The sequence below is a fragment of the Battus philenor genome, unplaced genomic scaffold (assembly GCF_028537555.1).
Source record: "Battus philenor isolate CCGP_79_NKW_IND1 unplaced genomic scaffold, ilBatPhil1.0.hap1 SCAF_17, whole genome shotgun sequence".
Classification (NCBI taxonomy): Eukaryota; Metazoa; Arthropoda; class Insecta; order Lepidoptera; family Papilionidae; genus Battus; species Battus philenor.
In genome coordinates, this window is record NW_027181679.1 from 6,159,412 (window position 1) to 6,178,136 (window position 18,725).

An 18,725-nucleotide genomic window follows, 5' to 3' on the forward strand; every position below is an offset into this window, starting at 1 on the left:
AGGATTGTACGAGTAACAAATAAAAAAAAACCGGGAAAAGAATTGAACATACCCTAACAAAAATCATAATGATGATTTCCTACATAATAAATAACAAGGCCTAGTGTCAAAACTTAAAAAAAATAAAAAGAGAACCTAAAGTTGAGTTTGAATATAAATTAGCTAAGCGTTTACTACTTAAATATTTAAATAAAGTATGTCAACATCCGGCTGATATTCTAAAAATACAGTTGTTACCTCAGATAAGGATTTTTAATTTTCATAATGCAAAAGGACACATTTTATTAACGGCTCTCTTATGAACACCATTTTATTTTGCGAATAGTAACGACAAGAACCAAACTGTCAACTCCGGCATGTACTTCTTCGACTCCACCAAGTGGCCAGTGAAGAGGTCGCGTCATATTACTTTTGAGAAAAATAAAATCGTCTACTTTAATGGTGGTGGAGACGGCGAGCACTTTTTCGGAAGCAGTAGTGGATCTTGTGTCGTGTCGGATGGGAGATCAGATTGCAAAATTCCACCCCCCATCCTGAGGAAATCGTTTTCATCGACGAAGGGTTATAGTCTACGTAGGGTAGGCACAAAGCCTTTCTTTTTCACATAATCAATCCCAGATTTAAAATAATTAGTCAATTGGGTAACTCTGACGTAATTGAAACTGGAAGAATTGGAAGGAGTAAGGTCAGGTAAAGGAAAATACTTCCTGGTGAAACAATAAGATAAAGTTCGATGTGAGCTTCTTGCTGTAGAATATTCCGCCTCTAGGCTCACATCGCTCGTCAATAAAAGGTCTCGATTTTGCTCCGCTACGCCGGTCTACGCCGGTCTACGACGTTTACATCAAACTGCTTTAAGTATTAAAATGTATATAAATTAATTTTTGCTTTCACAGAAATTTTTTTATTTTGGTTAAATTTATGGCAGAGGAATATGATTTAACCCTCGTCAGTTTTTGTTAATGTTTTAGAACTGATGTAATATTGATGCAATATCGATAATCTTAAGACTATTTATCCGTTACGGGAACGATGATAATAATTTGTTTTAGAAAACGATTTCTTGTAAAAAATCTAGTCCATGTCAAAGTATAATTTTAAAGCAGTTTCCTTTGTAATCGTAAAAAAGTATTTATAAGTAAAAATATGTAAAAGATCGTTAATCAAATATAATATGTAAGAATATATTCATTACATCCCAATGAAATGATTTGAAGCATATGTGATATTATTTGAATCCAATTACTTGAGTCGCCACTTGTTACAGTATCATTAAATGAAATTGACTAGGATAAAGCTTCAATATTAAAGTTTGAAAGCTAGCAGTCAGAACAGTTAACATTTATCAGCATTAACATATTACATGTATGAGCCCGATAAACTTAATCTGTTTAAAATAACTGGAAAATGTATCGCTTTATGTGACCGTGTTCATTTCTTTGATAGAGCGCCGATTTTTTGGATATTATTATTGATAACATACTGTATGTTATGTGTTGAAATGTCTGTAGAAAGATTTTACAATTAAAGCTAATAATAAATTAATATACATGTAAAATTTTAATAAAGTAAAATTTTAAATAAAGCGTAACAGATATAAAATTAGGTTTATACAACTCTTTCAGAATATGTTTAAGTACGAAAGTATTGTAATTAGACGCTTTGATCAATAAATAAGTAGTGTTTAATGTAGTGAATAAATTAAACTAACAAATGTATATAAAAAAACTTTAATAATAATAAAATATTGACAATATTTATTAACGTTATTGGCGAGGATCGTTTGTTAATTGCTGAAATTTCAGGAGGATCTATGCGTTCCAGAACTGCAAGCGAAAAAGAATTACAAATTAACATCGACAGAACTAGTACGAAACAAAAGATAAAAATCGATTTGTGATTACAGGATGTTACGTTTTGGATCAGCTTCACTGGACTATGAGCACTGAGAATAAAACTCTCGTTTTTATATGAGAGCCAGAGTAACATTTATGATATATAAATTAACTTACATTAACTCCATCTATTCCAGATCCGCTCTCGAATGTTTTGAAGATTGAGCTCTGTTTGTTCATCACTGAAAACATATTTCAGTAAATTATTAATGATAAATGTGTAAGCAAAAGTAAGCAGAGACAGCGCGTTCGTATAAAAAATGTTGTGAATCATCGCTGTCCACCGACCTGCCACACGTTGCCAAGTATGGATTCATGTGGTCACTGTGAACGCATATTTTTATTCATTAGCATTGCTTGTTTGTAGAACCGATATAAACAAAACGTTTTCTCAATGATTAAACTTTATCTCTAATATATAATCTAATAATGATACAATATGTGAACACTTACCTACTGTATACAGCAACTCGTTTTGTCTTGTGGCCTTTGAATCATTTCTACAGACGTTATGATGTCATATTAATTTGAAGTTCTTGTTGCCGTTGACTTCGTGCTCTTAATAGACGAAGCGGTGTTATAAGATAAGAATTTACACAAAAAATCAGGTAACAACACTACCCAGATGGATCCGAAAGCAGACCTTGAGACAGCAGGCTATTTAAATTTGTCAAAAACTAAAGTTGGTAACATGTTATTCATAAGTTACAAACAGGAGAACAAGTTAGGTAAAGAAATATTCCATGGAACTCACCAACAGAGCATCGATGCGTTTTGCTCCGGCCGAGAGCGATGTCGCGACCTCTCTCTGTACTTACTTTTTTTAGTACAGTTACACGTAAACTTTGTTGACCCTGTAAAAAAAACAGCGTCATTAACAACAGTGTTAATGTAGCTAGAAATGTGCTAGTATTCATAAGAGTAACCGATAAACGTATTCAAAGTCATGTGACGTGTAACATATTTTAATGTTTTATTAAAAAAAATTACAATACCGCCCAGTTCGAACAAGAAAACCGTATACATAAATACTTTCTCGTAAATAATTTGCTTAACACATTCAAATTTTCAAAGATGCAATCGACTGTCTCTCAAAGTATTAATAGTTATAGCAAATGTAAAGCAATATTCATGGACAACTTAAAAGTAGTGTTAATGTAATAATAAATATGCACACACACATAGAAAGATATAAAAAGAAAATTATTATAAGAAAAAGAAATAATATTTACATGACTTACATTATCAAATTCTCTTATCTTTTTTACTTTTCATTGTCCTTTTCGGCGGGAGAACTCTCCAAACGTTGTACTAAAATAAAATGGAAATATTCTTTAAATATATATGTGCGTAATACTGATCTACAACATCTCTTGTTATGTCAGTAGTGCTAGTAGCACAAAAACCTTTAAAGAGTGCAATCTATGCCCAACATATAAATGTTTATTATTATTAATAAAAATACAACATTAAAAGGATAAACAAAATAATAGCGAACGTAATAAGGCTGCAATGTTGATGGCGGGTAATGTTGAATTTTTTATTTGATTGCATATGGTTCTCATTTTTTCTCACTAACACCGGGTAGCTTTTGCTATACATTTTCCTTTAAAGGAATGTCATAAAAAGGTAGGTGTAATAAAAATTAGTATGATTTATTAAAAGAAATACTCACTCTCTCTGCTTAAGCTGTCATTTTGTTCCCTCATGGTATGAATGGCCAGAGATGGAATCTGCGAGCTTTCTCGTAAAATATTTAAAACTGTGCTTATGAGAGCCGGCAGTGAAATCTGCAATTTGTTCAAAACTGGTTAATGAATGTTATTACATAAATAAGATTTTTTTAAAGTAAACGAATTTGCCACAAGCCTCAATCGACGTCAGGGATCTTACAGGATTCGGGAACTTCTTATGTTATTTGATTGCTATTTACGGATAGGGTATATAATTATTAACCTTATTTTTTAGTTAAAATCAAAATAGGACATAGTCTCCGAATTTAAAATGCAGTTAAAATATTATTAGAGTTAGAAAAAATTCTTACAGAATGATCCGCGCCCACAGCATCGGCAAGCTCAATCCTTGCCCGCGCCATGTCCTCTCGTCTTTCCCGCTCGTACTGAGCATTACGGGCTCTCTTTTCCTCCTGTTCGTACAAATAGATGATTTTATAAAAATATTCTTCAAATAAAGTTTAATGGTAATAAGCATCCTAAATGTTAACTAAATAACAATTGATTTACCTTCCACAAACATATACTTGACCATGTAAAATAAGCTGTAACCTTCATTAATGTGCGGATTGATAATAAGCTATAAAGACATTGTCATACGATATGAATATGAACATAATATTCAAAATAAATACTACGAAAATGTCTTATTATAAGACAACTACACTTACCTTGTTTAGTGGCCGTCTATTCTTCCCCGCTGGCCTTCCACGTTTCCGTGTTTGGTCGTTATCCTGCAAGAAAATGTGTTATTGATTATAAATAAATGTTATACAAAAAAGCGCTCTAGCTTTACTTTTGTCTAATTTTTTAAACATCTTTCACAAATATTCCATATATGGAATTGGAACTAACCTGATTTTCCATTATTGGTAGACACTAACAGACCCTGCTCGATGTGATCGCAATTACGAAATGATTGCTAAACTCATGAACCATCATTTAAATACCTAAACCGCCCTACCACTCCTGCATTTATAAACGAAGGTGCAAAATTTTAGGAAATGGGTAAATAGTTTCAACACAATAGCCGCTAATCTTCTTTACACTGCCGCAATGAACAATAGATTGTAAAAAGCAAAAGTCGAATAGAGTACTATAGTGGAAAAGTTTTAAAGAAATATAAGTAAATGACATTTGGACAAATACATTGTTTCTTACTTATTTTACGACCTAATAACAGAGAGTTAATGTAAATGTTTTCATTGCTAGTCCCATAAACAAATTGAAAATTGCCTTTATTTAATTACGGTACTTATTTTAAATCAATCATATTATTCTGCGAAAAGAGTATTGGCGTACGCTATTATCCGTGCACCATATATATTTATTACAAAAGAGGTAATTTGAAAACCTTTTAATGTTTGTCCAGCAAAAATATTAGGAAATATGTATGACGACGGTAGTATCACAATTAATAGGAATTAATTTTTGTAATCACTGTAAACTATAAACTAAGATATATTACTTTCCTACATACGTCATCAGCAACACCGTCATTTCATCGGTAGAATGTTTATGGTTTGACGTAGGCTTCCCCCACGGATTTCAAATAGGACCGATGGTCATAACAAGTCGGTCTATCCGCATTGTGTGCTGACGTTCTACGCGGTGCTTGTCGGCTCGTGGTCTCCTAACACGAACCAGTAGGCTCCAGCGGCTATCTGTATTTCGCGGAATGTTGCTTCTCTGCAGATATAGTTACTATATCGTACCTAATCGTCTTCAGCACTCACCTCGCGCTTTTTCCGAAGTAGCGTGCGAGTAGCGAGTGCAACGCGTAAAACTCTCTGGATATGAAATAACGATGTTTTATTTTATTATTCAAATTTATTAGGATTTAGATTTTTTTATCATGACTTTATTCTCTTCATGCTTGGAAATTAAACAAAAACTTTTTCACGACGTTTTTTGATCGTTAGTAATTGTGCTGAGTTCACTTTATAATGTTTCAGTGTAAATTAGGTACCTTGTTCTTTAATTGCATTGCCTTCATACGAAATATTAATTGTTTTGTCATTAAAGCAATTTCATGCAGCACAATAAAGGCAATATATCATCATCAAGAATTGCCATTTTTGAGTTAGCTTTTATTCTAACGAATTTAGATAAGATTCAAGGAGTGTAAATTTGAAAGCGCAGAGGCTTGAATTTTATTGACAAAATCTTAAAGCTAGCAGATTTAATTTTAATCAAATATAACTACGAAGCAATTCGTCTTCTAAGTCATAGGCTTGTGAAGAATCTGACGAAAGAAAATTATTTTCAGACTTCAGTCTTATCTTTACAACAAATATTTTGAAATGTACAAGAACACTAACATAACAATATAATTTTAATACAGATTAAGCAGAATTACACTAAAAAAAAGGAGAAGAGAAATAGGATATTGATTGATTTTGATATTATTATACTTAACTATATTATTAGGAATAGATTGGATTTGGACTTGATCAGCAAATAAATGATCCGCCCGTGTACAGGCACGTTTTCGTTGTAAGCAGGCAACAGAGACATTAACAATTTAGTTTAATTATTTAATATATAAATACAGAGAAATTTTTATTTTAAAATTACTTTGCAATAATTTATATACTTAGTGTCTATGTCGATACATACAGCGATTACTTTTTTTTAAGAAATCGTTGAAAGCAAAATAAATATAATGAGTTTTTAAGTGATTAGTGAAATAATGACCGAAGCATTTGTTATGGGATGTGAATCCCAAAATCTTTTGTTAAGTAAAGGAGTACTTCGATCTGATTCCTTCGCTGCTTTGGTCGCTATTTTCGTTCGAATGCTGTGCCGAAAACTTTCTTAGTTTTTGGCACAAACAGAAGAGCCCGGAGTACAAAGAATCGACTAATTCGAAGCGCGTAAAGAGTTTCGTAAACTTAATTTGGCACCATGCTCAGGTGTGTTAGTTCCATACAAAAATGGAAAACCCGACAAATCTTTATATTACAGTGAGATATGTTCATATCAATTGGGACATTTGATATGTCTGCGATCAGACTGAGTAACTAAATGTCTTCTAAATATTAACGTAGCTAATAAACACATTTTTAAATAATCTAATTCCATTGAAAATGGTCAGAAGCAGCGATATAATGCTAAAGAGTTTAACAAATCTTTTTGGAAACAATAAGAATCCTTTTGTAACAGTTACTTGAGCTTTGTTAGTAATTTGCTGCGGGAAGAGTAGGTAGGAGTCATAAAGCGAAAACAGACATCCATTTGTTTTCAGGTAAAAAAGGTTCGAACTAATTACTAAAGTTGAAATAAAACTTTATTTTTTATTTTGAACGGTCTTATTATGTCTTAAGACGCGCCCTGGTTTCTAAAATAACATTTAAATTTCTTTTATTTTATTCATCCGACCGTAAATCTCTTGGAAATTGAACTAAAGCTTCCAGTAAGTTTTTAAATTTTTAATAACTCGTACGACTGTGTCGTCGTCAATGGCAATGTTGTTGAAATTCATTGTTAGTAATTGTAATCAGTTTATAATGTCTGAGTCTAAATTTTTTTTGTTGAAATTCTTAGTTAGTAAATGTAGTAAGTTTTTGATATCTTAGTCTAAATCGAGTTTATTTCTATTTTATTGTATTTCCAAGTATTATGCACACTTAAACTAAGACGCGAGGCGAAGTAGAGGAGAGATCCGAGAAAGTTGTAAGTAACGGAGGCATCTGCGAATGAAAGTTTTGCAGAATTTTAATACGAAATTATATTTTTTAAACAAAATTCCGAAAAATGTTATTAAATATTAGTTGAATTCGAAACACAAATACAAAAAAGGTTTATTATTTAAAAAGAGCATATAAAAATGACCAGAAATCTTGGTAATGATATCGATTTTGATTTCCTTTCTGTTATATCTGTCAGTAAATATAAACTCCTCTAGGGTAAGCACAGGGCCATGTGGGCAGGATATCTTGTGTCCATCTTGGAGATCCCCCCGACCCTCCGATACTCAAAAAAGCATTAAGCTGGTTGTAGTAATTAGACTTGTGATACTTTATTAACACTACTTATTATTTGTTTAATGATATCTAAAAGTATCTGTATATATAAAAAATAAAAATACAAATATTTATGAACAATGTCATACTTTGCACCAAGTTTGTTCTTATATGAATAATGTCCATTTCACGTGATTTTAATTGAATTATAATCAGTCATAATCAGCATTATCTCCATTATAATATGAATTTTAAAACATAGTTTGACTTTTTTGAACACACCATATTACGTACAACATACTACTATAAAAATATAAACATCAGGCATACATAGCATATATTTTTCATAGTAAAGGACGAACTCAAGCGTATCTTCTAAATCTTTCTTCGCTTTCCTTCTATCTATATATTTATTATTAGATCACACTGTTTTCATGTTCTTGGCTACAGATATAAACCTGGGTACAGTTCGTGGACCAGGTGAAATGGATTGATGGTGCAGTGAATTTTATCGCTATAACAATCAAATCGCAGAAAACCTACAGTGTGATAATACACTGTAGACTAGGGTTTACCCCGTAGAATGAATGAAGTGTAGCGTTAGACGGTATCGAAAAGGCACCGCAAAGGTAAACAAACATCGATTGCTATTGCTGTCTACGGCGATTAATTCCGAAAACTTGCGCAACAACGCGTCTGCAGTCATAATTTCATAATGTACTAAATTCCTAATCCGTAGTTACAATGTATTAAAATGATTTCCCTGTTAATAATACATTTTCAAAAAGGAGACGCTGTTAGACTTTCCAGTTAATATAGTTTGGTACATAAATCTGAGTGTATCGATATCAAATGGTAGTTTTAAAAATATGTAAGTAAAAGTAGGTAGTTTTTTTTAAATGAATATTGTGGATAGCAGGTAAGAAACAGTGTCAAGAAAAGATTTATAACTGATTAAGAACGAAGGCCACTGCTAATGTCTATTTATTGTCTTTAATGTTGTGATAATTAAGTTCTGTATAGTAATTAACTGAAATAGCTTTCCTGGAGAACAATTACATTATTGTTCTCCAATTATTATAAAGACAATATTTAGTTTTTATAAATATGTCGATTTAAAATATATATAATTTATCATAATACGTTTACATTTCTGGTTGATATTTAATAAAAAACTAATTAATACCGAACCTTGTATTATCTTGCACTAAGGATTTAAAAAGAAGTTTGTTAGAAATATTTTAGTACTGTTTATTCATGAATAATCCTAAATTCGTGGATAACATTTAATTATAAGTATACCAACAAAACTAATCAGAAGTTGTATGTATACACACAGAAATAAAACGAGCAGATGTAATTTAAAAACTTTATTAAAATTTACAACATAACTGTCACTTACATTTTACAAACATAATTGTCACTTACTGCTACCCGCAGTTCCCGTCCTCAGATCTGTGAGAAAAATTTATAAGTTAATTGCGGCAGAAAACATGTTCAGTTTGCTATTGCAGGATATTATTTCTAGGATTACCTTAATTGTATTTTATAAGTTATAACTACAAAATCTCTTCCCAATTAAATAAAATAAACTCACATCTCCAGTTACTGTTACGTTTCACTCGAATGTCCCGAAGACTGTTTGAAAGTCGTTTACTGTAAAAAAGACATTGTTCAAATATGAGATTGAATATCGAATTGTATTTTAACTTTATAATAACGTGATATTCATGAATATGTTTGAGCCTGTGTCATTTGTGCTCGGTCGTTAAAACGCAAAGTTGCTTAAGGATATTATTACTTAAAAACAGAAATTGTATCTAATTAAATAACATATTGTTTAATTATACTCACATTCTATGTACAGCGCTTCGTTTTGTTCCCTCAATGCTTGAATCGCTTCTCTGGGAACGACGTCATAATTTTCTAAAAGTTCTCTAGCCGATTGCAACGTCGTCCCCATCGATACCTACAACAGAGTAGGCGGTGTTACTAGAGTAATTTTTATATGTTAATATATAGGCAATATATGTGTATATATTTATCAATTCTGTTAAAAAAGTAAAGAAGTACGCGGAACTTACCAATAGAGCATCCAAGCGTTCTTCTTCGGACTTCAACAGATAGGCCGAAAACGCTTTCATGCCTCTCTTCCTGAGCAGCGTGATGCGCAAGTTTTGTTCCCTCTTTAAAAAAAATAAAAAAGAGACATGAATCAAGAGCACTTTAGAGCAACAGGCTATAAAGAATCTGTACGAGTAATCGTTGAACAAGTCTCGGCAAAAATAGGAAATAATTAATATTCATATTTACCTTTTTTACAACTTTTCGATTTGCGCAGGCGGTCCTCCTCACTTTTGTCATCTCAACGCTCTGAAATTTTTTGTAATTTTGAAATAAGTAGATTTTTACAGCAATCGTACAGTGTAGTAATAAACATTGCGAATAATTATATATAAGAATGATATCACTAACCACATATTACAATAATCTATATATACAAAAAATTACTTAACACAAAAATAATTCACTCACCGCATGCACCATAATGCTTGATCGTATTTTAACGTCAACTCAACGCGAACTGTAAAAATCGGCAAGTGGCTAAATTATTTAATAACCATTCCTTAAATAGGGGTGCAACTGTATATTTTATCCTCTCCAGGAATTTACAATAACAATTGTACAGGTAAAAGTGTTCAGGATGTTAAGGCAATGTTTGTCTTATTAGCTATTTGTAAAGCACAAAATATTACGGCAGATAATGATGTCAGTAAATATTGTTAGTCCTTATATTTTATTTTCAATAAAGTTATTTAAGTGTTATATATCTGATGGTATTATTTCTAAGCCACATTAAACTACTGTTATATTTTGAACCTTATTGTGTTTCATATCACATTTGAAAATAGTGTTTTAATATTATATATTATTATTGTATATTAATCGTTTTTTTATTATTAATATGGTTCCCAAACATTTTAAATTAAATTTTAAAATTAAAGGTAAAAGTAGGTACAGGATTATTTAAGATCGGGTCATATATATTTTTTTGCTTATTATCAAACAGGTATAAGAACAGCGAAAAGAGTAATTCCACTAGTGAAGTTACGAGTTCATTCCGAGTCCTTCGTCAGCTTTAACTGGAATAAAGGACATTTATCAATAAATTTAAAAATATGCTAATTATTAATATTACTTATTTATAAATTTTAAACATCACTATGATCCACCAAAACGTTTTTACAAACTAATTTTGAAACTGGATAATAATATTATGTTATCACTTAACGAAACATATAACAGTACTTGTGAGAAAACAAATGACAAGAAAAAATAGCTACATGCCGAATTCAAAGTCAGCTATACAAATTGGTAAGCAAACATATTTACGTAATGATCCTTTTTTATTACACAAACAAACAAAAAAATATTATACAAACACATTTATCTTCACAATATCCAAATCGTTAACAGCTTAGTTCGTTAAAAATTATTTAATAATGCAACAGTACATACAGAAATAGGTACATTCACTCATCATCCACAGCAACATTTACGGTTGTTGGTAAATAAAGTTATCACTTTTAAACTACGTGACGTTGAAACATGTGCATTAAAGTAAAAAAAGGTTCATGGCAATAATATTTAAAAAATAAATGAAATAATAATATAAATTTAAAGGTTCTCGGAGTACACAACAATTGATGTATTCTTTGTTTAACTTCAAAGAAGAAACGCTCATGACGACTACTGAAATTTTCGAAATCATCCTAAATCATCTGACTGCTGAACTGGGATGAATGAAATTTATAATTAAAAAATTCAATATCTACTTTTTCATTGGATGAAATTCCATATGTTAGACCTAATGTTTTATGGAAACTGGTTTATACCAATGATCACCTCGCCTTAGTATTATTACATATTGTACAGGGCTATAAGTTTTCGTTTATATTTTATTCAAGTTTTATGTCGATGATATATTATATTTATTACTGTTTATACTTATTCAGCTTTTACTTCATTGCACTCATTAATGTCAATTGTCGCAACATCGCCAATAACTTATTATTTATGAATTGGTATATGCTTTATTTCTATATAAAATATAATATTTAAAGATTCAGGTGTTTTGTACTTCGTTGGATTATGCATATTTGTGGACTGTGTAACATTATGTATCATAACTCTTAGCTAACATTGCGCAGACAAAATGTATTCGTTGACTGCAAATATGGACTACACTACAAACGGGATTGCTCAACTTGCTATGTAAACTTTAAAAGATCAAAAAATACTAAATAGATTAAAAATGTCAGTAGCAAATATCATGTAAAACCTTTATTGTTAATAAACTTTCATTCCATACAAATAACACGAAAAGTGTTGTGTATTGCTTTCGTATCACCTCTAAAATATTTGCTTTTATGTTGACAATTTTATTTTCTGGTAAAAGTTCCAGGATGTGATTAGATAATGTGTTTAAATGAAAATTAAAAAACACTGATTTGTGTATATACAAATACTAACGGATATGACTTAAATGAAAATAATAAAGCGATATCATTAACTAGATTTCTTGTAATTTAAATATTCGCTCACTTCTAACAAGCTTTTTGTTTGTGTATTTTAAATTTACGAAATGATATTTTAGTTGTTTTGCGGAATTTTAAAAAAAAAACTGGTTTCGTGATAAAATTCCGCAAATGCGCTAGTGCCTCCATTTTATACAGCTTTCTCAGACCTCTGCTTTGTCATTGTCAGTTATTGAAACAATAATCTACTTTGTCTCTTATCTTAGTTTAAGTGTGCCAGTGTTCGACAGTAAAATAGGAATACACTCGATTTAGATTAAGATATCAAAAATTGACTACATTTACTAACTATAAATTTTAACAAAATTGCCATCGACGACACCATCGTATGGATTATTAAGGATTTTAAAACTGACTGGAAGCGTTTTAGTTCAATTTCTAAGAGATTTACGGTCGGATGAATAAAATAAAAGAAATTTAAATATTATCTTTAGGAACCAGGGCGCGTCTTTAGCCATAATAAGATCGTTCAAAATAAAAAAATATAGTTTTATTTAAACTTTAGTAATTAGTTCGAACCTTTTTTTACCTGAAAAACAAAAGGATGTCTGTTTTCGCTTTATGACTCTTACCTACTCTTCCCGCAGCAAATTACTAACTAAGCTCAAGTAACTGTTACAAAAGGATTCTTATTGTTTCCAAAAATATTTGTTAAGCTCTTTAGTATATATTGCTGCTTTTGACCATTTTCAATGGAATCAGATTATTTAAAAAAAATTTATTACCTACGATAACATTTATAAGCTTGACAGTTGCTTATTCTGGCCGCAAATACACTGATAATTTTAAAAAAATTGTGTAATAGTACATATCAAATCTCCCAATTGATATGAAGATATCTTATTGTGATACATAGATTTGTTGGGTTTTTCTATTTTTGTACAGAACTAACATACCTGCGCATAGGCCAAATTCAGTTTATGAAACTCTTTACGCGTTTCGGATTTGTCGATTCTTTGTACAGCGGGCTCTTCTGTTTATGCCAAAAACTAGGGAAATTTTCGGCACAGCATTCGAATAAAACTAGCGACCAAAGCAGTGAAAGAAAGAGATCGAAGTACTCCTTTACTTAAAAGATTTGGGATTTACAGCCAATGCGAAAAGCCAATGTCCTAATTTTGTTTTTACAGCTTTAATCACGTAATTTTGCTTAATTTTCTAATAGATCGATTTCGTTATAGTGACTGTCTTGAACATTTAAATACATTTATAATAAAGATGAAAAGTCTAAAAATAATTTTCTTTTGAAAGATTGTCCTCAAGCCGTTGATTTAGACGGCAAATTACTCCTTAGTTATATTTGGAGATTGAGCGTTATCTAAGTTCGATGGCTTTAAAGCTAACTTGAAAATGGCAACTCCAATGATAGCTCGGTGCAAGTGTTGCATATTAGAAAGATTGCATATTAGCTTAAATTAAAAAAATATGTAATATTTGGTCTAAAGGCAATGCAATGAAATGGCGAGATACTTGATTAGGACTAACATATCACAAAATGAACACAAACACTAGCGATTAATTTAAATATCATTCTCATCGACGACACAGTCATACGGGCTAACAAATTTTTAAAAAACATACTGAAAGCGTTTTAGTTTAATCTGCCAGGATGAATAGAATAAAATATTTTAAAACCTTTTTTGCACGAACACGAGCTCGTTTTGAGCCAAAATAAGGACGACACAAATTTGAATACGCCTTTAGTTTAATGTTTAATAATCAGTTTACTGTCTGACTGTTTACAACGTAATCTGATTAGTTTAAAGATTTATATGGAAAAGACCATAGTAATAGTAGCTTTGTTATATACTTTATATTTACAGATGTATTTCAGGTAACTCAGTCGATATTATTAAATCAAGAATAAAATTAATCGTATTATAACTTTAAATCATGTCCTTGCATTAATTAAGTAACACATGAAAAATATTACTTTAATGAATAAAAATAATGTCGATGATTTTTGAAAATACACCCAAAGCGAACTTATAACATGGCACACTGCTATTTAAATTTAATTTCTATACAAATTTCCGTACCTGTCATGGATCTAAATCTCTCCTTTTTTGTATGAAGCGGTTTGCTTGTTGGTATTTACGGACAGAGTTTACGGAGGCTTAGCTAAAGACGGCCTACATTATGAGTGCAAGCTCAAATATTCATCATTTTAGCCGCAGGACATCTACTGCTGGGCACAGGTCCCTCCCATATATTTTCCTACAGACTGGAGGGCGTTGTGTCAAGCCACCACTGATGAACTTAACCAAGTCGACTGTACCCCCTTTAGGTGGACGGCTATGCGGCCTGTCCGATGCCATTTCACCATTTCAATCCGCTGGACAATGTCAATTACATTACGGATCTTCTCATTACAGATTCGATCTTGTAGAAAAATTTTGAGCCGCTAGGGCTTGTTGAGATCTAACTGTTGAGACTCAGGATGGCTTGTTGGTTGCCTGTAAGCTTAGCAGTGAAGTACAAACTGTGAGACTAAACATCGTTTTTTATTAAATTTAAAGACGAGCAGGGCGTTTAATTGATCGATTCATTACTAGTGAGTGATGTAAAGTTGTTTTTCAACTGGCTTTTAAAACCTCAACATGATTTAAGTGGCAGAACGCTTATTGATTCAATTATTCATATTCAGTGATGGTCGGCGTTGCAAGCCTTTGTGGCCGTTACACTAGCTGCTCGCACGTTACTTCGCACTACTGAGGGTGCGCGGAAAGCACGAGCTGAGAGTGCTAAATATGATTTATTCGATATAAACATATAACAACGTACACTCGAGATTTGTCTACGAAATCGAATCAGTAATCTATCCAAAAGGTGATCCGAAGACAGGCCGCAATCCTCGAAATACATAAAGCCTCAGCCTTCAGATTCCTGTTCGGAGACCATGGGTCGGCAAGTGCAGTGTACCGTCCATTCACAAAGTGGAAACACCGTCTTGTTATGGTCATCGGTCCTATTTGAAATCCATGGGGGAAGCCTACGTCCAACAATAAACATCATACGGATGAAATGATGATGCAGGTGATGATGTACGCAAGAAAGTAATACATCTTAGTTTTTAGTTTACAGTGATTACAGAAATTAATTCCTATTTATTAAGACACCATCGACGTCACATTCTTTCTTAATATTTTTACTGGACGTAATAACAAGACGTTTTCTTGTTTACCTCTTTTCTAAAAAATCTATGACTTTGTTGTGTATAATAGTTTACATTAATAACCTTTTCGCAGAATAATGCGATTGATTTAAAATAAATACCCTAATTATTGAAAGGATATTTTCAATTTGTTTATGGGACTAGTAAGGAAAAGTTTTACATTAACGCACGGTTATTAGGTCGTAAAATAAGTAGGAAACAAAACATGTATTCAAATATTATTAACTTATATTTCTCTAAAACATTCTTACTATGGGACTATCCGACTTTTGATTTTTACAATCCATTGTTCATGTCGGCAATGTAAAGAGGATTAGCAGCTATTGTGTTAAAAATATTTACCCATTTCCTTAAATTTTGCACTTTGGTTATAAATGCGGGAGTGGTAGGGCTGATCAGGTATTTAAGTGATGGTTCATGAGTTTAACAAACAATTTGTAATTGCGATCAGTTCAAGCAGGGTGTGTCGGTGCCACTGTCAATAATGGAAAATCAGGTTAGTTCCAATTCCATATTTTGAATGTTTGTGAGACACATTAGTATTAAGAAATTAAAAAAAACAAAAACGATTTTTTGTATATTAATCAACATACATTTTCTTGCAGGATCATTCTCTCGCATCAAATGCCCACAAACGAAAACGTGGAAGGCCAGCGGGGAAAAACAGACAGCCACTGGACAAGGTAAGTGCATTTGTCTATTAGTAAGACAATTTAATAACAATTACTTTTCTTACCATTACCTTAAGGTACAGTGATGATAGCTACAGATTATTATTTAATTTAAATTTTTTTTAAAGAACGATGTATTTATTAAATTTTTGAAACAAAATTAGGTTATTTATTTTGACTAAGCTTTATTGGTGAATGACTTTTTTCATGTATATTTTCATAACACAATCTATTTGTACAAACAGGAAGAAAGAAAAGCTCGCAATGCCCAATATGAACGGGAACGGCGTGTTGGGATTGCAACGGCGTCTGCTGAGCTAGCTGATGCGGCCGGCGTGGATCAATCTGTGAGTAGTTTTTCTTACTTCATTATTATTTTTAGTTCATCTTAAATTCTGCAATATTGTTTTATTTTGATGTTTATATTAAAACAATAAGATTTTCTTATATGTTTAATTGATGTTGCAGGTGTCGATGTCTGTTCTCTTGAACACGGCATTGCACATACTAAGTAAGGGCTCAAAGGTTCCATCGCCATCAGCTGAAACGATGAGGAAAAGAAACCTCAGCATGAGCAGAGAGAGTGAGTATATATTTTTTCAATGTGTGTGATATATTAATGTGTTTAAAATTTTTATAATAAATTTCTCAGTGTTCGTAAAATCTTTTGCTTGTTAACTGTTTGTTGGATTTAGTAATATTTATTATTTTAATTAATAAAAAGTTACTCAGTTTCTTAATCGTGTTAATTGTATTCAATTTGTACGAGCTTGACGATGTTTGCCCTGGGGGGCTTAGCTTAAATTGCACTCTATGTGGCCGTACGTGCAACAAGCTGTACCGACACATTAAGAAATCATTTCCGTGTTTAGTTAAAAACGAGTGAAAAAAGAGAGAAAATAGAGGACTTAATTTATATATTTAAAAGAGTTTTGTATTTTGTTTCAGTACAAGATTTGGAGCGTTTCTTGGAAAAGAAAGAGAAACGCACCAAACAAACACAAGGGTTGGAAAATGTAATTTACGTAAATATTATTTTTATTACTTATAATAATTTTCTTATTATAGCTTACTATGTGTGCATGTTTATTTAAATTGGATAAAGACCATTGGTCTCGGCAAGTTCTGGTTTCATTTATGCAGTTGTTGTTGGAGGATTGACAGGAAGCAGGTTTTTTGTTTAACCGAGTGGGTTGCACCTTTGCGATCCATGCAATGCTAAATAACTGCTTTTCTTAATGTATTTTGATCTTTTGTTTTTGTAAATTTTAGAATGAATCGTCAAGCAGCAAAGGGGAACCGAATCCAGACGATTTCGATGGGCTGTTTAATGTAAATTTGGACATATCATCTGACTTTGACCTGGATATCGACCCTTGCGATCTCTTGAAGACATGCTTTGACTAGCGGCCGGGTAAGCATTTTTTAGTTATGCGCCCTACCAACTGATTTTTTTGGGCGCTTTTTAATTTTCATACAATTCATATAATAAATGCACGGTCTTGTTAATAAAAATTATATTGACCATTAAGGAAATCTATTTGAATTAAACATTTTTAGAACGGGTATATATTTTTAACAGCATAAATTTTTTCAAACAGAAGCGAAGAACTCGCAGCACGCAGTACGAGAGCGAAATTGCTCGGGCGACAGCTGAGTCAACTGCAACTAATTTGTAAGTATTTTTCTCTTATTCTGATATTATTTTTATTATTGCTAAAATTCACCTGATTGTGTCGTACATTGAAAACAATTAGGTTAACTAACATATCCTATTGTTATTGATTACAATCACATCTTCATGACACCTGTAACACCCTCGGCGTCGACATAAAAGAGCTTGTGGTACATTTTATTATTCCCCAAAAATAAATGGTAATTATTTCGAAAGTTTTTTAAGTCCTTACCCAGTTATGTACACATTGCAGATTTAGGTGTCGGTCCTCTTGAATACAGCATTGAAAATTATACACGAAAGCTCACAATTTCCATCGCTACCCAAGCGAATCACGAGAGAAAGAAACCACGACTCGAGCAGAGAGAGTGAGTATTTATTTATTTTTAATTTATCATACTAATTTTACTTATTATTCAATAATATTTCAAAGAGTTTTCAAATTTCTTTGGTTATTTTATTGAAAATTTCAGCTGATGTAGATGAGAATGTAAGAAAGGAGAATAATTTACATTGTTCTGAAAAATTTAATATTAGTCGTCATCGTTTCACCCACAAGACGTCCACTGCTGGAAATAGGACTCTCCATAATATGTTAAATAAAATAGCTTTTGATTATTCACTGCAAAGTTTAACCGCAATTAAATTGTATATTTTTCTTGCAGATCTTAGAACGCGTGTCGTATTCTTCAGACATAGCGGCGGGTGATTATGATAATAATGGTTATAAATAAGCTTGTTAAGCTAGTGTTTAATAATTTTATTAAAATTTTTAAATTACGTCTGCTCTTTTAATTTCTGTACCACGTTTAAAACCTATTACATTTTGATCAGAAGATGTAGTTCTTTTTTCTGCACTAAGTCTTTTCGCTTGCAGATTTGTTACCACTTTCGACTGCAGATTTCATTTAAAAAAAAGATCGCACTAAAATGAAATTACTTCAATATCTATTAAATATAGAATATATTTTTTTATCAATAAAAGTTTTCACTTTTGTTTTGCTACGCCGGTC

General features: G+C 31.7%; 1 protein-coding gene and 1 long non-coding RNA gene across 2 annotated transcripts in view; both read right to left on the reverse strand.

Moving 5' to 3' along the window:
• Window positions 1–3,159: 3,159 nt before the first annotated feature.
• Window positions 3,160–18,725, reverse strand: part of LOC137920039 (uncharacterized) — a 67,255-nt gene continuing 51,689 nt past the window's right edge. The window contains exons 4-5 of the mRNA XM_068763271.1: window positions 3,571–3,685; window positions 3,160–3,206 (exon numbers count right to left, since the gene is read on the reverse strand). Coding sequence (XP_068619372.1) covers window positions 3,160–3,206; window positions 3,571–3,685 — 162 coding nt within the window. The remainder of the gene's footprint in view (window positions 3,207–3,570; window positions 3,686–18,725) is intronic.
• On the reverse strand, window positions 9,015–9,958 carry LOC137919946 (uncharacterized). The gene is made up of 5 exons (XR_011106746.1): window positions 9,907–9,958; window positions 9,678–9,779; window positions 9,448–9,562; window positions 9,191–9,249; window positions 9,015–9,048 (listed from the first exon to the last, which is right to left on the reverse strand). It is a non-coding gene; the product is annotated as an uncharacterized lncRNA (long non-coding RNA).